Raw genomic sequence first — 23,385 nt, 5'->3', positions numbered from 1 at the left:
GTGATTAACTTTTTGTATAATAAATATTTAAATTTTATTCGTTAAAATATAAATATATGTGAATATTTGGACTCTATCAAACTGTCCAAATATTGGACTCAAGCGCGTAAATTTTAGACTTACAGTCCGCCCAAATTTTTAAACAACTTTGAAATTTTTACTCATACTCACAGGCTCAACCTCTCTCTCCCTGCTCGACTCTCTCTAGAAAATTGAAATACCCTCTCTCGCTAATCTAGGGCTAATCTGTCTCATCTCTCTGGCCGCTATTTTCTCAGTCACGCTACCACTTTCAATCATTATCGATTTATGTTTCTAATCGATTTATGTTTCTAATTGGGGACAATTGAATTGAGGGTCGAGGCTTCGATTCTTCAATTAGGGCGTGGCTGCTTCAATCATGCTTTGATTCTTCATTAAACTTCAATTAAAGTTCAAGTACTTACATATAATCCCTTAAATTTCATCTAATCTCTCTATCTCTCTTTGATTTCAGGTGTTCTTCGTTTGGGTTTGCACTTGAAGACTTGTTTTAAGGTATTTATGAATTTAGGACTTCTGGGTTTATTACATTTTTATTATTTGTTTTTATGTTTATGTGGTTGATTTGCTTTGGTTTGTTTTTTTATTTCTGTGTGAAATTGTAATACTCTATTTTTATTTGTAATGCGTAATTTGAACCCATGCCATGTTTTAGTTTTTTTTTATGCAGGACAAGTCTGAAATGGTAAAAGATGAATAAAAAAATCAGTCATTATTGTCGAAAATCAGTCTGACAAGTCTGCAGGATGCAGGAACAGTATATACACAGGCTTGAGGCTTAAGTGACCACTAAGATTAAGCAATAACCTGATAGAAAATCCGAGACAAAATAGCAGACTAATTCAACACACTGCTGGTAAACATGAGACTTAGGCAAAGATCAGTCATTATTGTCAAAAATGTAGTATGAAAATGTGGTATTTGAAGTGTTTGCTCATTTGGGTTTATGTTTACTATGGTTTTGAAAGGCTAAGTTGAAGCAGAAGTTGGCTGAGTTTAGTTCGTGTCAGCTCACCCCTTCCGTTCTTTTTTGTTAGTGACTATATATATATATGCTTATACTATTAATCTATTGTTAAAGTTTTAATATGTCTCTTTCTTGTAGGCCTTGCTGTTAGTAAGAGACATACCTATATGTTCTCTGCGGGTGATGACAAACAAGTTAAATGCTGGGATCTTGAATAAAATAAGGTTTGATAAAAACTTTCTTTATGGACTATGGCTATGCTAGTGTTTCTAATAAACTTAATTATTGATATTTCTCCACCTTTTAAAGGTTATGAGGTCTTACCATGATCACCTAAGTGGAGTTTATTACTTGGCTATGCATCCTAATATTGACATTTGGCTTACACGGGGTCGTGATTCTGTGTGTCGGGTATGATTGTATTAATCTAAAATATTATGCTACCTGTGATTTGACATTCTTTTGGCACATGTTTCAGGGAAGCTCAGTTTCCGTTGCTATAAAGCCAAGGTAGTGGTTTGGTATATAATGGAACTGCCTTGCCCAAGTTGCAGAGGAAGAGGTTACACTCTTATGTACAGAATGCGGAATAGAAAGATCTAAAAATCTTATGTACAGAATGCGGAATAGAAAGATCTAAAAAAGATTGTGCCCAGTGTGATGGCAAGGTAAATATTGCATCATTTACTATTTATGAATTGCTTTAATGTGCACGTTGACCAGTACTAAACTTGGTAGAGAGACCAAGAGACATGTGCATTCTTCAATTTTATTTTCTAGCTTCTATTTCTACATGTAATATTCTGCCCTGTGCTTATTTATGTATCTTATTTGATATGAAAATAAAATACACGGTCTTGACTATTTACAGTATTGTGTTTCTGCATATAAATAGTGCAAAATATAAAATGCAAATATATTATAGTACTTCAAATATTTTTTAGTGACCTAATGCTACATAAATGCCTTTAGCCTATTTCCTGTTGGAGAATCCGTGTTACAAGAGAGCTTTACAAGATATGGTTCTGTATTTCTGTTAGGTATAAATTTCATAGTCCATATTGATTGTCGATATAAATATATAGCATTGAGACTAAAGCTATCTATTTTCCGCTATGTATCTTATTAAGAGCTTTAATTGTAAGTGTTTATCAATTGCAGGGAATGAATACTTGCGAGTAGTGCAAGGGAGATCGTGTAATGGAAGAGTCAATTGATGAACGACCATGAGATCAATGTATAAAGATGAGTTAGAAGCAGGGTATAAATCCGTATGTTTGTTGGATGAAATTGTTGGTTGAAAAGTGAATATTAGTTGGTAAATATAATTAGTTAGTGGATATTTAGTTGGTGGATATATGTTGGTGGATATTGGTGATTGATATTTGGTTTGTACTTGGTTGGTTGTTATGTTGGTAATGAAAATTTTTGTTTACCAATTTTCGGCATTGTTAATTATATTGTCTAGTCTAGTTTATTTGATTCATGGTTTTACTTTTAGCTAATGAGACATGTAAATGACAATTGTTATAAACAACATTATACAATGGTCACTGTGATAAAAAGTATTGTCTCTCAAGCCCTACAAACAACACAATTTTAAGAATAAAATCGTTGTCTAAGACATATACAAATAAGTATATAGTAGTAACAAACCATTGTCTAAATCAATATTATTCGAGTATTCGGAACAAAAACCGTTGTAGAAGAGCTTTCACACAATTGTTTCATTATATAAGCTATTGTTATAAGGAGTCTTACACAAGTGACCACTGCTCTAAACCCGTTGTACAAGGTAGTAAAACACGAGTAAAACCATTGTCTGATCCTCTTGTAAACAAGTCTGCTAATTACTAAAACAGTTGTAGTAAACCATAAATAACGAGCATCCGCACTTTAAAAACCATTGTATGATACTCTTGTGAACAAGTATTTTAAATACTAAAACTGTTGTTGCTAGCTTCTCTAACAACACCGTTTTCATAAGCAAGTATTGTTAAAAACCCTTTGTAACAACAGTTCTTCGAATTGTGGCGTTGTTGTTTCTGGGTGTTGCACAACGTTTTAGTTAAAGTAAACCATCGTGTTGCCCACACTCAGACAACGTTCGACCCGTTGTCTGATATGCGTATCAGACGGCGTCTCGATAGACCACGGTTTTTCGAGGTATCAGACAACGGGCAAAAACGCTTGTCTGATGCTGTTTTCCTTGTAGTGATTTCATGTTTTCATTTTGCACCCCACAATTTTAATTTTTTTTTCATGAGTATTTGGAAATATGTATGTGGTTGGTTTAGTTCAGCTGAAACTGGACACCCTGAAAAGTTTCCGGCAGTGGGGAAGCAAAACACCTGGTCACCCTGAAAACTTTGAGACTCCGGGAATTGAAGTCACTACTGGTTTTCTCATAATCCTTGCTTTCTTCCATTATTCTCTAGTCATTGTTGCTTCATCTTTTGCTCCATCTTTCCTGAACCATATTTTTACTTTTTTCCTTTATTTTTTGTGTAGGTCCCCTTGGCCAGGGTGTTGCAAATGCAGTTGGTTTAGCCCTTACAGAGAAGCATTTGGCTGCACGATTTAACAAACCTGGCAGCGAAATTGTTGATCACTACATGTAAGATGCTAACTTTTATTTTTCTTCTTTTGCGTTCACCCTTGTCAGATATTGCAAAAGCATTAAAGATGCTTACTAAATAATAAAAATATGCTCTTAGTTTCGTATTTTTGCTCTCACATGATTAATGAACAAAGTTTGCTAATCTGTCTTTTTTCCTCTATATATTTGTTGTTCCAGGTACGTGATGCTTGGAGATGGTTGTCAAATGGAAGGAATTTCTAATGAAGCTTGCTCTCTTGCTAGTCATTGGGGACTTGGAAAGCTGATTGCATTCAATGATGACAACCATATTTCAATTGACGGTGACACATCTATTGCATTCACTGAATCTGTCGATAAGCGCTTTGAAGGTCTTGGTTGGCATGTCATATGGTTTTTATTTATCTTAAATCACAATATATACATTTCTTATGACAAATCATTCTTTTCAGACTTATACTCCAGAAACCCCAGGGGATTCCACTCGTAATCTTTCTCAGGCAAACCTGAATTGCACTCCACAGTCCTGGCCTCGCCCCTACTGTGCTACCTTCTTTGTTTTCACAGACTATATGCGAGCAGCCATGAGGCTTTCTGCATTGTGTGAATCTGGGGTCCAACTCATCAACCTATTAAGCATATAGCAAGCTTCCGCGCCATACCCAACATCCTGATGCTCCGACCAGCTGACGGGAACGAGACTGCTGGTGCATATAAGGTTGCAGTTCTCAACAGAAAGAGAAAAATATATCAAAATACTCATGAAAAAAAATTAAAATTGTAGGGTGCAAAGTGAAAATCTGAAATCTGTTAACTTTAACGGTCAATTAAACGGAGAGTGGTCAAAGGGTGCAAAGCGAAGCGCTTTTCGAACTTTAGGGTGCATACTGCCAAAAAAAATTGTTTGAGACCAAATCGAAAAAGTGCCTAAACATAAGGGGTGCAAAGTGTCAATCACTCTTAAAATAATTATATGTTATTCTAGAATACTATAATTCTAATCTTAAGTAGGAACTACATAGCATAAATGTGTATAATAATATGAAAAATGCTGAGTAAAATCCTCCAACTTCAGTAGTCGGTGAAAAATGATGTTCTCCAGAAGATTTCAAGTAATCTGTGCTTGATACAAGCTTTGGCACGGTCTATTACATTCACATATTTCAAACGAGTTCCTCATATCAACAATTTAATAATCCATGAAAATATACACGCACATAAACATCCATTATGTTGCTCCCAATTCATAGCTAGGGTTTCCAAATATTCCTCTCTCATTTAATCAGAATCACTTAAAATCAACGGATCATCTAAAGAAGCTCCATGATTAGTAGGCGTCCTCTGTGGGGAGCTTAAGTCGTCACAAGTAATCGAATTGGTCCGGGATGTGCTGGCTTCATTACTTGGAAACCATGAGCCATCAGCCCTAATCTTGATCTCTGCTGTGTCTGCCCCTGACTGCTCAATCTAAATAATCCAAGCAAGCCATGACTCAAGTTAATATGTGTCAAAATGTTTCTGTGAAAATATTTTAATCAAATTAAAATAGTGAAAATGATATAGTACTGTACCGTGCGGATGACATGATGGAAATAGGGGTCTATGATGATATCCTCCCATGAATAATTTTGTAAGCATATGGGACACTTCCACTGTAAACAATGAACACTCATTATACACAATTCACAATGTAAAAACTACTTCTTCGAGTTGTATATGCAGAAGGAGCGGCACACACTTTAAAGTTTCTCTAAAATATAGTTATATAACGTTTTTTTATAAAAATCTGAATAAAAATTTAACTATTAAATTTTTATTCAGAAAAAAATAATCTTAAAATTAAGTTATAGAACCATATTTTATAAAACGCGTGCCAAATAGTGAACGTATAGATAATTAAATGGGAGAGGGAGTAAGTTGTTAAGGTCGCTGTTGCTCACCTTTTTAGTTGTCTTGGCAAGCCCCAGAAACGATTCAAGATCAAAGCAGGCCATGTGGATGCATGACCTAAATCTGCTAGCAATTTTCATTCTGCCACCACTGATCTGCCATTCAGGGATTGATAATAAATAACAAGAATTCTTCATAATATTTATTAAAGTGTTGAGTTACCAGAAATATATTCATTTGATAAAAGGAATATTAAAGTATGTTAAAAAACAAGAAATAAAGTATTGAATTTACTGGGCACCGAAGATCAACGGCCGCAGAGTCAGCAAGCACTTCTAACTCCCTCTGGGCAGCATCAAGTGTAGCTGCACCACCTGTAACACAGCGAATGACGCGGGCTGTAGCATCATTCAAGAGCTCCCCATCTTGTTTGTTACAAATTATACTGCAAACCTAGTAAGAAAAAGGACATATAACAAGAAAGTTAGTTAACTGAGTAATTAAGAGGTAAAGTAAGATAATTACAGACACCCATGTACTAATATAGTAGTTGGAACAAATATTACCGCATGAAAGAATGAAAGAAGAGATATGCTGTAATTGAAAGTAAAATGCGGCTGAACTTTATTCACTGCATTTTAGTTGCCAGAATTTCAAAATTTTACCAATGGATAGCCGGATATAGTTTTTATAATGTTTCAAATAAACGGCTAAGAGCCACTTTTCTAAGAAAAGACTAATATTTTTTCACAAAAAGATAGCCCCAACCACCTTTTTGATAAATTAAAACAATAGATAGCCACCTTTTTGATAAATTAAAACAATATATAGCCACCCTATTGCAAATTTGAAATTGTGGCAAAAAATGAAAAAAAATGGATAAAGTTCCTATGATTAATATATGATCTATTTATAACTAAATTTCTTTTTCTTATGGTTCATTCCTTGACATGAATGTAAAATGAAAAGACATTGACTGTTCCTGGTGTGTTTTTTCTCGTCCAAGCTCCTCAACTTCTACATGTATCACGGAGTTGAGAATTTTTTTACGGTTGATTGTTGAGAAACTACTATAAAAATACAACAGAAAACGTTTCATCATATATGAAATAACTGGTATATGAGGGTTAATTACCTCTTGAATGGTCCGCGGTTTTACAAGTCTTATACCTAAACGAAAAATTCCATTTGGAGAAGCTGTAAAAGATATATCATTAGATCCCTCGTCTAGGTACGTTGAGATCTGCAAGAAGCAATCAAAAACCTCATAAATTAGCAGAAGACTACAGATCAATTGTAGCACGAATGACCAACAGGTATACAGTGTAGGACAACAGGTGTTGCTTAGTAGAGTTGATCACATAAGAGAGGACTTACAAGTACCCCATCACGGAGACCACCTGGGCCTAATCTACCCTCAGTTTTCACGTCATTTCCTGAAAATTATATAGAATACAAAGGCTCAAGTTTTCCGGGTAAAAGTTAGAAAATATTATGGAACACTGATGGATATTTAAAATGTTTGAAATGTCTTGTAGTTATCTAAGCAAGAAGGATCTTTTGGATTGATAACAACACTTATATATTATGCTATTAATTAAAACTTTTTTGTTGGTTAATATTGAATTCACTCAAAATTGTTATCCACACGTCATTACACATTTATTTTTATCATCAATTTACATTATATACAAGTTTATGTCAAGTTCATGTTATATAGTTTAACAGAAATTGTTTATTTGACCTAATTTCTCAATTATATACCAAGATGTAATTTAATTTGAAATGAGGAGTGCAGTTAATGAGATTTATCAAAATGTAATTTAATTTGAAATGAAGGGTGCAGATGATACCAAAAAATTGTAGGTGATCCACTTATACATTGAAATGAAGCTAAGTGATCTAATTAGTGTTAACCCTTTATACATATACATGGTTGAGCGCTACGTACCATTGACTTTGATTTTACTGTTGCTTGGCCAGCGCATTCTGAACTGATCAACGTCATCAAGAAAAATGCAGCAGGCCTGATTACAAAAAGAGTGCTGCAATTTTTCAGTCACTTGATATTCGGCCGCTTAGAAGACAAGTGTACACATGAATCAGTTAATGCTTACCTGAACTTCATAACCCTTATGATTAATAAGATACATAACTTCTGCAACCATTTCCAGTTTTGAAGAAAAATTTACATCCTGCCTGACTCTGTAAAAGATATATAACATCTCATACTATAAGTATCCATGCATATGCTTCCATTTGAAGACAATAAACACAACAAAAATTAATATAATCATCTCAATCTTAAGAATGAAATAAACATACAAGTCATGAGTCAGCCGACTTACCCAAGGGATCCCATGGTTAAATTGTTTGAATAATCAATCCTACCAATCCAAAACCTGCTTTTGCACAAGGTTAAAACAACAGGAACAAATTCAGGTACCAGTGGAAAGTTGCAAAACTGTTAAATGGTGCAACACATAAAATAGCAATAGCACCGAGTTTTCTCATTCACAGACGCAGCACATGTGCACGTTGTTTAATTAAACTTGAACAATTTAAAATTCAAGGACAAGGAAATGTCGACTAGGAAGGGCGAAAATAATTTAAAGAAGATCTAGTGATGGATTTCAAGGTGGTACGTTTATCGGCCTTGTAGCTCTCACTATACAAGGAAAGTCTTACAAGGAATAAACTTACTCTTTATCGGCACCAATGTGTTAATGAGGTCAAAATAAGAAGCACATAAAATCCAAAGGATGGAAATATAATAATTAAACTACCAGGAATAACATACATTTTATAAAGCAGATTAAACATAAACCAGTTTTACTTATAAATGAATATATTAAAAAAGGGTTTGGCTAGTGTGTGCTTATGGGAACATGCTAAGCGCTAAATTTGATGTATTTAGCTTGTTTTGATTGGTGAACTTTTGTATATGAAGGGGGTTCACCATTATTAATAAGTAGTAGCTGATCAAAATGAGTTAAATACATGAAATTTGGTGCTTAGCATGTGCCCATGGATACACCATAGAAAAATCTATTAAAAAATACTTACGGATCCGCCCGATTAATGCGGCAAACTTGGCAGTAATAGTGAGGGGGAGCTGGACCAAGGCCTAGAGCGCAGGTTTTATGTTGCAGCACACGGCAATGTGGATTTTCACACTGACAAGAGAATTAGATCAGGAAGAAAAAATATACTTAGATAAGAGTAGATTAAACAGTGATACTTTTATAAGAGGATATAAATTATGAACAACAAAAATGCACAATATAACAAATTTACTATTACCCTAAAGAAAAGAAAGTAACAAACAAATATGCAAAAAAATGAAGTATAATAATTTCAACCTCAATCATTTCAGTGCTATTATTATCTGGTGATGAGAAACCACAGAGGCAGGAGATCTTTTGCCTAGTCTGTTGAGCTTCTTCTAGTTGCACCTCCAACATTTCCGCCATCATGTGTCTGAACCAATTGTAGAATTAATGTGTGAATGACAGGATGATATTTCAACACGAAAAAAATAAGATAATAAGAATTGAAGGAAAGACCACTGGATTTAAAACCTAGAGTGCATCTTTTATTCTAATTAAATTGAATAAAAAAAGTGTCTACTTATAATAACTTCCAAAACTCACTTGTGAAGATAATCAATAGCTCCTCCAAGAAATTCATTTCTAGCAACCCTTGTGCAGGCCCTTATTGAGGCACTTGTTGATGATGGAACTGAGAAAAAGTGAGAAATGCATAAGCAAAAGCCACAGAGAGAAAATATAGAGAAAAACAAGCAATTTTTTTTAACATAGAGTTATTAGAGGTGGAATGATAAAGCAATACTGAAGCAGTAATGGAATGATTAAGTAATGAGCAGCTAACCTTGTTCGGAAACCAGGGTATCTAGTATTCTGGCCCTAAGGTCCTGCATATCAAGAAAATTCGAATTTCGAATCAGATAATAAACACAGCAATGCATAAATTAATCCATTAATCTCATTCAATTGATCACCTCGTTTCGGCAATATAAAAATACGGAACACTACCGGAAAAGCGGCTAATTTGACATCAAAATCTGTAATTTCGACTGTCTTTGATCGAAAAAATTAATCTACTCTGGTCGAAGGTAGACCAGTCGAAAATATCTTATCCTTGTGACAACTTAACTTCGATTATCTTTTTGTCCTTATTTTCGATCCATTTGCGTAAAGAAATGATATGCTCAATAGTGCGTTTAAGAAAAAAAAGTGTTTTCGAACAATATATATATAATGTGTATGTAATTGAAGCATACCCTCTCTGATCCATGGTATTCAAGACCAAGCATGCTAAGAACATACTGGAGCTCCTTAACTCCCAATTCCGCCAACTTCAACTAGAGGAGAACAAAAGATTATTACAATAATTATTGCACCCATAAAATTGCAGGCATATATCAGAAACATGATAGTGTAGCCTGAATCTCACATTAATCCAGACTAAAATATTTGTTCTTTTTAATGTGAATTAAAGAACCGTAGAAGTACACTACTGTGGAAACTTAAACTTAGGATCTTTCACAGAAAGAGCGGTATCGAAAACAAGCAAAATGCTTAGCTTATATAAAGTTTATAAGAAGAACCGAAGAACAAAATTTTGTCCTTCAACTTGAATTTTCATCCAACAACAATTAAGTAAAATAAACAATAATTATACAACTTTTTTAAAATATAAAAGAGAAATAATTACAAATACACAATATTAACACATTTGTCCTATTCTTATATAAATTTTGTTTGAGCTTTTTGTCTGTGTTAATAATATATATTAATTTTGATTTTTATCGTGCTTGTTAAATTCACAAAAAGTTCTTTAATTTGAAACATTATGAAATTTTTCTAATTAATGATGTTATCAAATATCAAAATTAAAGTACAAATTAATTTATTTTTATTTTATTTTTTGGACTTATATGCCTTGCAAAGCTCTATCTGTATCTGTTCTACATTTGGAATTTCATCTCAGAATACAGTTAGAGTACATAATCTAAATACCCAAAAAATTGAAAAACTCTAGATAGACATTTAGATGTATACCTTACGATCATTTGCCAAGTCCATTCCTTCCTTTGATCTAAAAAATCAATAAATCCTGAATTAATCAACAACAATCGTTATGAGCACTAAAAAATTAAAAAAAATCAAGATAATATAAATTAAATAAGCTACATATCAAAGACAATGATATAAATTTATGTGTTATATATATAAAGAGCGATTGAAGTGGGAACAATCAAAGCAGCGCTACCAATTATAACAATGACATGATTTAGGTGTGTGAAGATGATATGAACTTTCATACCGGTCAAAGCTAATAACAGCAGTGCTACCGATTTGTGCCAATAACAGTGCTACTAATTTGTGTATAATATTTTACACAGATAATAGAATACAAAAGTTACACTTATACAAGAGCAACCAGACAAGTGTCTTATGTCTAATATATATATGAAGACAAATATACCTCGAGAGTATCGTTTATCATTTTTCAAAATATTACAGTTGTATCCCAATAGTAAAAGACTCAATTTGAACCATGTTAAAAGAATAATAATTAATAGATATTCTTAACATATTAGTATTTTCTAAATGATACTTTAAATATTAAATATACTTGCATCTTCAAAGTCTAACAATACTTTGAAACACAATTAGAAATTCCAAACAAATCTTGAAGTATCCAAAAATACCTCAATAAAAAATAATTTTCTAAAATCAAGTTTTTTTACTAAATACTTTAGTTAGACTATATGATAATTATGTATACTATTATATTATTAGTAATTTCTAAACAAATCTTCAAAAATAAATACATTTACAAATAGTGATTTTTTCTAACCCAAAGATTATCTACTACACTCTTATAAGCTCATTGTAAAAAAAAAAAATTGTAATTACGTTTTTCTCTGGATTTAATTTTTTGATTGAATGTATAAGCTAATAAAATAATACTTACAAAAAAAATTATTTTCGAAATATTAAATATTTATGTTAATAAGAATATATAAAAACAAAGTTAGACAATAATTCAATTATATATACATAAATTGAAGTCATGTACATCCAATTAGAATTGTTGATGAAAAAATAGTACTGAAAAGTTGGTAAACAACGAGAATACTCATTTCTAGCAACCCTTGGAGGCACTTGTCCATACACTTGTTGATAACACAAAGTGTGAAATGTGTAACCAGAAGAGAGAAACAAATATGGAGGGTTGAGTCATGACAACTTCAATTTTCTTTCTAAGATTTGTATATTTTATAAATGAGTTCACCTCAATTATTTTGAACCCGTTCATTTTTATTGCAAGTCCAACTCATTGACTAAATAATCTACTACATTATACCCACCGCTCTCTGGGGCCGCGGGTGAAGTGAATTAAGTGAAGTGAATGCTCTTGCTCAACTTAGCAGGTTAGTGCTTCATTGCTTCCCTCCCCTTCCGCAAGATTCAACTTCAATAAAAAAAAAATATATTAATAAAGCCCCCTCCTCGATAAAATTCTAGATCTGCTACTGATGCCAAGTGAAATAGCTCACCTTTGAATATGAATAATAAAAGTACCAACTGAAGGCTTGGTTATAACTTGAGTACGTAAATCCGGACTCATCAATCCCATCTACCAAGTTCTTTGCAAACTGTTATTATCGTAGTGTCACGCTGTTAGTAGTTGCGCAATGGGTGTAGTTTGCTGAGAGGGACATAAGTTTCAGCCACCTCTCTCTAGCGATAGGTGCAGTGGAAACCAGAGGATGGAATCATCTCAACACAGCTAAAGAGCATTGCGTTAAAAATGATTTTTGAAAATGCTGTATTAGAGCATTTACAACTATGTAACACATTTTTAAAATTTGTTAAACCGGTAAGAAATTTTATTTTTTTTAATATGATAACATGATATAGAATTTTGCTACAGTTCTCTCACATGAAAAGATTGACTATAATTAGAGATAAGAATTTTTTTTTACTAGAGTTGGATATTTTTACATAATCTATATATTTTTTTATATATATAGTATTACCCCCTCCGTTTTGAAATATTGATCTTTTGATTTTTTTTTTTTAACATGCACTTTTAAATCTTTTGACCGCATAACTAAAAATCATTGTTCTTAAAAAAATTAATTTTGAATTATAATATTAATTTTATATTATTATTCAGAAAAAATTAAAAAAAATTAATAAGTTTAACTATGCCATCAAACATGATCTAGAAGTTATGTAAAATAAATTCCCTTGAAATTTGGGATATGTGCAGTGTATGTACGACACTCCTGAATAATCAGATCCATTTTTAATGAATTTACATTTGCTTTACCAACAAGATTGTCTTTATAAAGAAGGGAAATGGACATGCATTATTAAAACAATTTGTTTTCACTTCTTGAACTTCAAGTATTCTGCCAACATCACTCCTACCTTAACATATGACTGATAAATTTGCTCAAGTTATTTGTCCGTACAAAACTAATTCACAGTTGTGTTGTCAAGCGAATGTAGTTCTGCACGCATGCGTTGCACAAGAATTTCCTCGATGGCATCTACGAACGTCGATATACTATGCTGTATCTCTTTGTCCAAAGAGTTTGCTGCCTCCTGACAGCCAACAAGGAACCAGTACAATAGTCAGCCAAAGTTGGTTAATACCATACACAACACAAAATTGAAGGCAACCAATCATCCAACTATCTTCATCATGTTTATCAAAATTTATAATTTCTTTTGCCTTCAAAAATTAGGGAATTGCCATATTGCAAAAAGGGTAAATACTTGATAATTCTCAAGCAACTGACGAGGCTAACTAGTGTGTGCCAACAACAACATTAACAGAACAATTGCTTCAAATTTCAAAGTTCGACCACATATTGACATCATTTCACTACTTAGCACATGATCACTAGTAATTATACAGTCATTCATATATATGAGAATGCTGTCACTGCAATAAAAAGAAGGAACTCCTATATATAGATGTGATTCACCTCAACTTTGCAGAGGAAGCTCAATGATATTTCCTTTGAATGTGGACTTGAGTTCTTGAGCGATATTAGCTTCAGTGGAGAACCTTGTAGTGGCCAGCTATGAGATACTTTTATGAAAGCATCAACTCCACCAACCATATGAGCTACTATTGAATCATCTCTTTCTATATACTCAATAGAGTGCCTATATTTGTAAGAAGCTCTATAAGTAAATTTGGGAACTTGTATATACTAGTGGCTCTAGTATGCAACATGTTATATACAGAAGAGATACTTTTAACCAGATGATTTATAAGAGGGGCCGTAAATAGAAGAGAGTATATTAATGGGAAGCCTCCCGCCTTCTTTCATAGAATAACAAGAAATTTTGGAAGCACTTGCTGAAACAGAAGATTATAAATCTACACCACATTCTGCAATTCAAAAAGTCTCTAAATTGACCTTAATCGTATGAGTTTTCTATTGAGAATAATCATATATTAAATAAATAAAAAAACGAGAGCATATATTCATTCTTTGGTATGACAAGACATTCTAGTTGATGAGGAACAGAGGTGAGCATTTTTGCATCAATAAAAATCTGTGGCATTGATGGCATCTATCTTTTATATCGTCATTACATCATGCAACTTAACAATTTGACATCAATACTCTTACTTACAGCAATGAGGGTTCTTAAAATTGTTAATTGAACTTGGTGGTTTATAAAATTTGTAAAATTGATCTTTGCCTTCTTCGAGAGGTGATAGTTACAGATAAGTAGATTTCTCTTATAAGAGAGTGAGTGTGTTGTTAGATAGGAATTTGATTATGAAAAGAAGTGCTGACCTTGATTTATTTGCAGATTTCACCACAATTCGCCTTAGTATGCTCAGTACAATTCTTTCCTGCACTTTTCTAATAAACCACTCCAAAGGAGACCTTGTCTCTAGCAAAGGCAGAGGGGAAAAGACTTTCCTGGAAACAAGATATCAACTTCGCCTGGAGTTATAATATAAAAGAAGTCTTATTTAAGATTTACAGCCCAACTGCTAAATGATTAGTACATAGTTTGCCTTAATAGTTTTATGGTATCCTAAGCCAATGGATAGCCTAAAATTATGTTTTAATTTAAAGAGTTCTATTAAAAAAAGGGCAGAGAATAGCTTATACTGTTGACTAACATACTTCAGAATAAAAGTTAGGAAAAATGCTCAGAGAAGACCTTATATTATTCTTTAAAGAGTATATTATAATATAGTAACTATATTATGATATACTAGCTTATGGCCGGTGCAAAGCACGGGTCAATTTAGATGGTTTATTTTTTCAGTAATTTCTAATTATTATATTTTGATATATTTTAATAATATTAAAGTAGAATCAAATGTAATTGTAATGATTTTACATTGGTTTATACTTTAAAATTAATATTATAAAAGTTAAAATTTAATATGTTGGTGGTCGGATTCGAGCATTAGACATTGGTATGAATTTTCAATATTATATCTAACGGTTCAAATCACCCTGAATTGAAAATTTTAACGGATGTGATTAGAAGGGGTAATCAAACAAGAGGGTACCATACCGAACTATAAATTAGACCTATGCTTGGTTATTATAGTTTAGTATTGATGTTCAGCTATGGTAATTTTTGTGGAGACCTCGTTGTGACAGACGAGCTCTCAAGAGGTTTTCTAAGTATGCAAAAGTTACCAATTTACCGTTTATATATACAACCTATAAGAGAGAAGATCAGAATATGAACTTGATGGAAGATATACCTGAGTGACTTTGCAGCATCAACAGTTTCATTTATGTACACATCAGATGGAAATATCTGGAAGTGAAGATCACAAAACATCGACAAAGGACAGAGTATAAGTACTTGCAACTTAATGACATGTTTAATCATAAGTTGGAGGATTGAGCAGTTCACTGAAATGGATCATGTGGCTAATCTATGAACAAGAGAAATAAAAACCAGAAAAATAGATGTAATAGCAAGTTATGTGTACATCTGTTTCAATACAATGACTACTTACAAATCCAGTAATAGATTAATAAAAGCCAGAACAGTAGATGGAAGAGTAAGTTATGTGTACATCGGGTTTCCATACACTAGTTATAGATTCTTATTAAACATGCACGCCTATATTCTTTTCTTTAATTATTTTGTTGTGTGTACACAATCAACATATATTTACATTGATAAATAACTCCACTTATCCATTCCTGGTCCTTTATCTGATTAGTTTTTTGCAGATTATTTAAGCCCTTATAGGCTCCTAAGAATTATTTATGTGTCTTAAGATCTAGCTGGACCAGCAAAGGTTTTGGCTGATTGCTAGGACAAGATGTGTCAGCTAGTTGAAGTTTCTTGTTTGCAAAATGCCAGTATGGAGATTTCAGGAATGTGAAGGTAACACACTTGGGAATTTTTTAAAGAATTTCAAGTGTAACCAACAAGATTCTGTTCATACTGATACATTCGCTCCATTTTCCACAATACATGTCATGAATTTTCAAAAAACAACATAGTTGGGACCTCTCATTTCTATTCTTCGAAGTGCAGAACTATGACACATGGACATAGGTTATGTAATTATTATATGCAGCTATCTAAAAGATCATACCTCAGCTATCTAAAAGATCATACCTCAGCATTCTTTAGCTCCATGGTCCCATCCACAAGTTCCACTAATAATTCGTATGTTTGTTCATATGGATGAATTACGTCTTCTATTTTTAGTTGAGAGAACAAGTTTTCTAGGTAAGGAGCGTATGTCGTCAAAGATAACTTTATGCTATTTTTGTTGATTTCAATCACTTTTAGACCCGTCAAAGCATCCTCAATCTTTTCGACAGCATCAAACCTGAATAAATCATAAAAAATTATCCATTTATTAAACAGTTCACAGTTCGGATAAAATGCAATGATCTGTAATTGTATCAAGAAAATACCGGTTTAAAACACTGTCAAGGTCCTCTAATGACTTCAAAATGCTTTTGTTCTTCTCAATCTGATTGCTAAGCTCTAAAATCTGCAAGGCAGATGGACATACAAGTATTAATTCAGTAAATTAAGGTCCTAAAATGTAGAAAATAAAGATGTTAAAAGTTTTTTTTTAAAAGGATGCGCACATTACTAAAGAAGCAAAGGGAAAAAACTAAGTTACCTCATTATTTTTTCATCTCTACTGGAGAGATCACAATGTCAGAGGGAAGACAGTTTAAAGTCCCAAAGACATAATAAAATTTCAGAAAACAATTATTTTATTTTATTTTAATCTGAATGAATGAATAAGGGGCAGAATGAGGATATTGTCACTAACACCTTGAATTGGCTGCTATCATCTGCACACAACAAACTCATCTGATTTTCATTTGCTTCACAATCAAGATTAGCACCAGCTTTAGCTTGTTCAAGACCCTATACATTGAATAGAGGTGCTAAGATCATATTAACTTTGTTGATTCACTTCAAGTCTAAGTAGAATAAAATGTGTCTTAAAAACAGATAGATAATAAAATGACTGCTACATTAATATTACAGACGCAAATATGAGTGCAGCTGTATTATAATTTGATTTCTGTAATGCAAAATATGAGTATGCATATAATATATTTAGATTGGTGCAATTTATGACAGCATGCCTTAGCTTGAACTATTGAATGCAAGTCTATTACTCATGCTGGTGCCAATTCAGTTTGTCAAATCCTCTTTAAAAGTTCGACATTGTTAGCAACTGAATGTTTCAAGAAACTAACAAAGTAGAAATGCCAATCAGAGAATCAGATGTAAAACAATGAGACATATTATTAGATAAATATACACCACCTGGTATCTCAACAATTTATCAGCATCTTCCAAAAAGATCTATCAACTAACTAGAAACAATTAAGAAACTTCACAACTAACTAAAGCCACAACAAATTAATTAAAATAGGGAGATCGGAGATTTCAATCTTTAGTCTCTGCTTTCTGGAACAAGCTAAAGTAAAAACTTAATTTCGAAATTGTGAGCTGCTGATTGCCTCCACAAACTAAAAACAAAGCCTTGGTAAATTTGCTGAGACGTAGTTTAAACTCAAAATCAATTTTCATTGTGCACATCTTCAAAATATTTTGATCATGTCTATCTTAAAGATATCTATCCAAAAAATATGCTATAATAATACATTTAGCAAATACTCCCATGTACTTTCATGTCTATGGTAGTATAGAACTTTCAGTTATAAATAGTTTTTAATTTACATCAATGATTCCAGTGAACATATATACTCTACACCCGAATTGGAGTATAAATGTTTTTATGTTTTCGTGATTCACACAACCACTGAACACACATGTGACAAAGTAACGCTTACAGAATATTCCAACACTTCAAGATCACTTTCCAACTGGCAAGAATCTGCAAATAAAACATATTTCATCAAATTTAAGTACTTGTATGCAACAAATTAAAACCTTTGACTACACTTCCTCGTACCTTCCAAATATGTCCTCTTCAGGTCCTCAATTTCAGTTGAGATACTACTATTTTCAGCTTCCACTGTGCTAAGCTCCCCCTTCAAATGCTCCAAGCACGAATCTAAATTCATCGATAAACATCTCATACACCAAAAAATAATAGGAGTGTACATGTGTGTATAAAGCAGTTTTGGTGTCTGGAACAGATTATCGTAAATCTCGTCTCTTTCTACTAATGTTTAGGGCTGTTATCATATGGTTCAGTTATTCCATGTGTTTTAAGTAATCAAGTATAGATAAAGAAGACATTGTTCAAGGCTTAGTGTTCCCGATCTTGAGCCACAGTTTACCAGATTAAGGTTCCGTTTGGCATCGCTGTTGCAGATAGCAACAGCAGATTTTTGCCGAAAAGCATGTGAAAAACTATTTGGTAAATCAAAAAACAACTTTTCCGAACAGCAGCTTTTATCTCAAAAACTGCTTTTAGGAAAAAAGTGCCCCCATGCTTTTAGAAAAAAGCTGTTTTTTAGCTTTTGCGGGAAGCATTCATATATTTCACTATCAAACCTCATCAAGAACATTATTTTTTTTATAATATAACTCAAAATATGCATATATAAAAAAAATTACCAAACAATTAGCTGATTTCTACAACAACACTTCTTTTTCTAACAACACAACAGCTTTTAACAGCACTCCCATACAGACCCTAAATTGCTAGGATATATGCCATCCCCTAAATTGCTAGGATATATGCCACCAGTGGTAGAGCCAGGCCAAAAGTCTAGTGGGGGGCTAAAATTTTCACCCACGTAATATTTTGGAGGCACCACGCCATCAATTACTAATATACAAGTGAAATGTGCATAAAAAGTATTTTAAAGCCCCTTGGGGACACGTGTTCCCAGGTTACTCAATGTGGCACAACCATTGTATAACTATCAATTTTAATTCAAAAACGTTACTTCGAGCAGTATACTACTCCCTCTGTCCACTTTTACATGTTCATCGTGACTTTTGACCAGTCAAATTGACTTTACTTTGATTGAAATTTACATATACAATATAATTGAAAAAAATATTAAAATTTATATCATTAGAAAGTATGTAGTCTACTTTAATATGAAACTTTCAGATTTTAAAAATAATGAATAGATAATTTGTAATGTTTAGTCAAAATTTGGTCAATTTGACTCATTGAAAACTAAAATGGACATGTAAAAGGGGACGGAGGGAGTACTAAGTATCCAATTTAAGTTACCATACTTTTCACCATCCTAACTTAAAACTCACACACACTCAAACAAATCAATACAAATATCTCAAAACCTCCGCACTTTCAAGCCCAAGTAGAACCAGAATTTCTTTTCTATACACAACAAACAAACTCTACTCTCTTTAAATTACTCCGTAAAGTACCATACCTAAACACACTCCACGAGACTAATTACGCATGCTTGTGTAAGTTGTAACTGTAATTGGACATATATAATACATAAGCTTAACAATATTACCTAAATCATCGACCGATAACGAGCTAATATCCGAATAACAAACCATAATCTCATCCAATTTCCCCTGTTCCAAATTTTTCACAAAATTACACATCCCAAAAAATACCTAATCCAAAAAAATCAACAAACTCTAAATCAAATAAATATCGAAACCGAATTGAAAAAAAACCTCGAGCTCCTCGCCACATTGCTTCACCAATTCCTCATTCACATCAACAGAACTCAAATTCAAGCTTCTCGGCTCACTAATTCTACTGTAAAATCAACAAAATAAAATCAATTTATCAAATGAATAAATACAATCGCATATACTTACACATATACATACAGATATACATACAGATTAAGATGGAGAGTGATGAGTACCTTTGAATTGCATCGAAATTGGTAGCGATTTTGTCGCCCATTTTTTCGCCCTTGAGATTTTGATTTTATTTTTTGATCTCCCGCCTTTTTTATGTGGAATAAATTGGGCTTGTAGCAGCATTTTTAAGGGGAGTCTCAAACTGGGCCTTTGTTATTGGGCGTATGCTTGTAATTACAGAGTCGTCATGAGATTTTGGAAAAAGAATTCCTATGTTATATTTTGATTTTAAGGGGGGGAATTATTTCCTAAAAACAAATTCACTATGTATATTGGAAAATGAGCGGAATTGTCATGAATAATTTTCGAGACCGCTTGAATATAAGATTAAAAAAGATAATTTATTATTTAAAGTGAAAATCGAATTATAAAAGAGAAGTTAGTTTGAATATATAGATGATTAGAAATATTTTAATACTTGACTTACAAATTATTTAAGAGTTTGATTTTTGAATAATTTAATTTATAAGGTATAATTTAATAGTTTTGTCATATAATTTTATCATATTAAAAAAGTAAATTATATCAATATAAGAATTTATATTCTTAATACATGAATTTTTCACAGATTTAGAATACAAAAACTCCATTTTAAAATAATAATAAAATCAGATAATACAAGCTCATAATTAGCCTCAATTTCTTAGGAAGGTGTTGTTAAGTAAAAAAAACTGAATTTGTTTGAATTCAGGTTTGAGCTTCTGATAGTCATGACAACAAGAATATTATCTCGGATGATCCGAAATAATTTTTGAATAGTTAGAATTTTGTTTTAAAAATTGGTGATTAATTGTTATTAATCACGTATTAATTCCTGTTTTTTAACTCGCCGAACGGATTAAATCATCGATTATTACCCGATCAATTTAATTAATTTTCGATTAATACTTGTTGTTCAGTAATTTCACCGATTAAGTTCAATTTCCACTTTTTACCTCATAGAGTTAAAATGATAAGAGATTATCCTCCATTTCTTTCTGTACTCTTGCTTGCAGGAGAATTATTTTGTAGCAAATGATGACTGATTTTCAATTAAAGTCCAGGATCTCTGGCTTTGGCCTGTGGCCTTTGGGCGCATTCACAAGCATCAACATATGATTCCATGGTAATAATATTACAAAAACATAAATCTTCTCATAACATAGATTTTATCCCAATGCCTGGACTCCTAGCCTGGTCAAACAAAACAAGAAAATCCGCCTGCAATTTCTATATAAACTTGGCCAGAGCCTAGAGGAGCCTGGCAGGTATCACCAACAAAAAAATGAGCATCCCACAGGTTACTTTGAGTTCCGGGAATGCGAAAACCATGCCTGTTTTGGGACTGGGGACAGCAGCGGATCCGTTTCCAGGACCAGAGACTGTCGTAAAAGCAGTGCTTGAAGCGATTGAGCTCGGTTACAGGATGTTCGATACTGCTTCTTTTTACCAAACTGAGGCGGCCCTTGGTGAAGCCATATTGCAAGCTCTTAGTCTTGGTCTGATCAAGTCTCGCGAGGATGTCTTTATCACTTCTAAGATCTGGTGCTGTGATAATCATGGCGATCGCGTCCTCCCTGCCCTGCGAACGACTCTGCAGTAATATATCTTACTAGACTTTATAGTATTTAGTACTCCCTCTGTCCACAGACATTTTGTGACTCCTATAAAATATATAGTTCCATTAAATTTTTTTAAAATTTTTTTTCTTGAATAAAAAGTTGACTTTTAAGCTTTTATTAAAAAAACCATTATGTAACTATACTTTATAGGTTGCAAACAGTGAACGTAAATAATCTACTGGGACGGACGGAGTATCTGATATAACTTTGCTGATGAATATGGTGGAATGCATTATCTGCAGGAAAATGAAGATGGACTATCTTGATCAATATCTTATACATTTCCCAGCGAGCCTAAAGCCTGGAGCAACATTTCCGTATAAGCCTGAAGAAGTTTTTTCGATAGACATTAAATCTGTTTGGACGGCCATGGAAGAGTGCCAAACACTAGGCCTTACAAAATCTATAGGTGTCAGTAATTTCACGCGCAAGAAGCTTGCTGATATTCTGGCTTTCGCTAAGATTCCTCCAGCAGTCAATCAAGTAATGATCAAATTCACAAACTAAACAATTTAAGTAGTGACTCTTGTTGTTGAATAATATAAAATTTTGTTTAGTTATTTAATATGGTATCAGAACTCGAGAGGGGTCTTGGGTTCGAGTCCTCCCCTCGTGTCTAGTTCTGATATATTTATGTTTAAAGGTGGAAATGAACCCGGCCTGGCAACAGAGAAAGCTGATGGAGTTCTGTAATGCAAATGGAATCACGATAGCTGCTTATTCTCCGCTTGGAGGACCAGGTGCCTGTTGGGGAAGCAAAGGAGTGCTGGAATCTGAGGTTCTTAAGGAAATTTCAACGTCGAAAGGAAAATCTGTGGCGCAGGTGGCTTTGAGGTGGGTTTATGAGCAAGGAGTTGTGATTGTGATGAAGAGCTTCAACAAAGAGAGACTAAAGCAGAATCTGGAAATTTTTGACTGGGAGTTGACAGATGAAGATTCGAAGAGGATTGCTGAAATTCCGCAGAGCAGGGCTAGCCTGGCAGAGATGTTCATCTCAGAAACTGGCCTTTTCAAGTCACTTGAGCAGCTCTGGGATGGAGAACAATAAATCAAATTTGATGATTGTGATCTGTGTCAATTGCTTTACTTTTGTCTATTTGCACTATACGTTATTCTCAACCGTTAATCTTAGAATCCTGATTTCGGTTAGATGATACACCTTCTTGAACGAAGAAAACTCTGTCCATCCGGATTTATAACCTTCGATTTGGTTTAATACAACCGTTTTTATGATAAAAAAAATACATTTTCTTTTTTCTGTCATAGTCAAATTTGAAATTTTTTTATAAAATTCTATTTATATTATTTTATTGCAGACAATTGATTTCGAGACTTAAGTTTGTAAGGTTGGGGTCTGTCGGGATTGATAAACGAGGTCAGAACCCGAACATTTTTTGATCGGAGAATTTAGTAGATCGGAATACTCAACGGGAACATGATACATAATACGAGTAAACTTACTTTATAATAATTATTGATAAATTTATTTTTTTTAGCAATAAATGAATAAATGTTATTTTAATTCTAATTATTTAATTTTTTGACATCAGAATAAAACAGTTATTAAATTTAAATAATAAATAATACAAATATAATATAAATATTTGTATTTTATATAAATATATAATATTTTTATATTTTAAATATATATATCCAATCTTGAGTAATTACAAATCAATTTTAGGTAATTCAAATTTAATTAAAAAAATATCCTATTTTCTCCGATTGATTTTGGATTAATCAGAATTCACCACAAACTTGAAAAAATTGAGATCTAAATTGTATTTTATTGATCAAATTCGTCTCGGATTTTCGGATTGGAATCAATAATGCAACCCCTGCTTTAATCTCTGACTTGTGACGTGTGGGCGCACATACCTATCTGTGGTAGTAAAATGACAAAAATATTCTTCTTCTTTGTAA

The 23,385-nt window shown here is 32.9% G+C and overlaps 3 protein-coding genes and 1 long non-coding RNA gene across 5 annotated transcripts; 2 read left to right on the top strand and 2 right to left on the bottom strand.

Moving 5' to 3' along the window:
* Positions 1–144: 144 nt before the first annotated feature.
* On the top strand, positions 145–2,448 carry LOC108199101 (uncharacterized). Of its 2 annotated transcripts, XR_001802274.2 has the most exons (5): positions 146–537; positions 1,148–1,233; positions 1,319–1,420; positions 1,488–1,677; positions 2,171–2,448. It is a non-coding gene; the product is annotated as an uncharacterized LOC108199101 (long non-coding RNA). The 2 variants fall into 2 exon arrangements; XR_010286467.1 differs by having other exon boundaries at positions 145–537; positions 1,319–1,677.
* A 2,438-nt stretch (positions 2,449–4,886) lies between these two features.
* LOC108198567 (E3 SUMO-protein ligase SIZ2) lies at positions 4,887–10,606 on the bottom strand. The gene is made up of 15 exons (XM_017366318.1): positions 10,583–10,606; positions 9,802–9,882; positions 9,390–9,432; positions 9,152–9,239; positions 8,861–8,978; positions 8,565–8,674; positions 7,847–7,900; positions 7,616–7,703; positions 7,450–7,525; positions 6,876–6,934; positions 6,634–6,741; positions 5,793–5,951; positions 5,549–5,653; positions 5,180–5,260; positions 4,887–5,075 (listed from the first exon to the last, which is right to left on the bottom strand). Exons 1-15 carry the CDS (start codon positions 10,604–10,606, stop codon positions 4,887–4,889), a joined length of 1,383 nt encoding a protein of 460 aa, XP_017221807.1.
* Positions 10,607–12,783: 2,177 nt separating this feature from the next.
* Positions 12,784–20,002, bottom strand: LOC108198726 (uncharacterized). Its single transcript, XM_017366501.2, has 12 exons — positions 19,864–20,002; positions 19,667–19,751; positions 19,498–19,561; positions 18,003–18,104; positions 17,881–17,924; positions 16,847–16,942; positions 16,474–16,553; positions 16,169–16,385; positions 15,294–15,349; positions 14,359–14,487; positions 13,531–13,714; positions 12,784–13,144 (listed from the first exon to the last, which is right to left on the bottom strand). Exons 1-12 carry the CDS (start codon positions 19,902–19,904, stop codon positions 13,016–13,018), a joined length of 1,227 nt encoding a protein of 408 aa, XP_017221990.1. The 5' UTR covers positions 19,905–20,002; the 3' UTR covers positions 12,784–13,015.
* Positions 20,003–20,888: 886 nt separating this feature from the next.
* On the top strand, positions 20,889–22,678 carry LOC108198566 (non-functional NADPH-dependent codeinone reductase 2-like). Its single transcript, XM_017366316.2, has 3 exons — positions 20,889–21,439; positions 21,705–21,945; positions 22,106–22,678. The coding sequence occupies exons 1-3, from the start codon at positions 21,126–21,128 to the stop codon at positions 22,508–22,510; spliced, it is 960 nt and encodes a 319-aa protein (XP_017221805.1). The 5' UTR covers positions 20,889–21,125; the 3' UTR covers positions 22,511–22,678.
* Positions 22,679–23,385: the final 707 nt, after the last annotated feature.

Source organism: Daucus carota, chromosome 8 (genome assembly GCF_001625215.2).
Source record: "Daucus carota subsp. sativus chromosome 8, DH1 v3.0, whole genome shotgun sequence".
NCBI lineage: Eukaryota > Viridiplantae > Streptophyta > Magnoliopsida > Apiales > Apiaceae > Daucus > Daucus carota.
This window is presented reverse-complemented; position numbering and strand designations above follow the sequence as displayed.

Excerpts from the sequence above, each read along its gene's own strand:
- LOC108198566 (XM_017366316.2), top strand. The coding sequence starts at position 21,126 with ATGAGCATCCCACAGGTTACTTTGAGTTCCGGGAATGCGAAAACCATG. Across the intron at positions 21,440-21,704 it reads GCCCTGCGAACGACTCTGCA|GAAAATGAAGATGGACTATC; the intron begins GTAATATATCTT and ends CATTATCTGCAG. Across the intron at positions 21,946-22,105 it reads TTCCTCCAGCAGTCAATCAA|GTGGAAATGAACCCGGCCTG; the intron begins GTAATGATCAAA and ends TTATGTTTAAAG.
- LOC108198726 (XM_017366501.2), bottom strand. The coding sequence starts at position 19,904 with ATGGGCGACAAAATCGCTACCAATTTCGATGCAATTCAAAG. Across the intron at positions 17,925-18,002 it reads GAAGAGGACATATTTGGAAG|ATTCTTGCCAGTTGGAAAGT; the intron begins GTACGAGGAAGT and ends TTTTATTTGCAG. Across the intron at positions 16,386-16,473 it reads CTTGACAGTGTTTTAAACCG|GTTTGATGCTGTCGAAAAGA; the intron begins GTATTTTCTTGA and ends TGATTTATTCAG.
- LOC108198567 (XM_017366318.1), bottom strand. The coding sequence starts at position 10,606 with ATGGACTTGGCAAATGATCGTAAG. Across the intron at positions 9,883-10,582 it reads ACTTGGCAAATGATCGTAAG|TTGAAGTTGGCGGAATTGGG; the intron begins GTATACATCTAA and ends GTTCTCCTCTAG. Across the intron at positions 7,704-7,846 it reads TTAACCATGGGATCCCTTGG|AGTCAGGCAGGATGTAAATT; the intron begins GTAAGTCGGCTG and ends TATCTTTTACAG.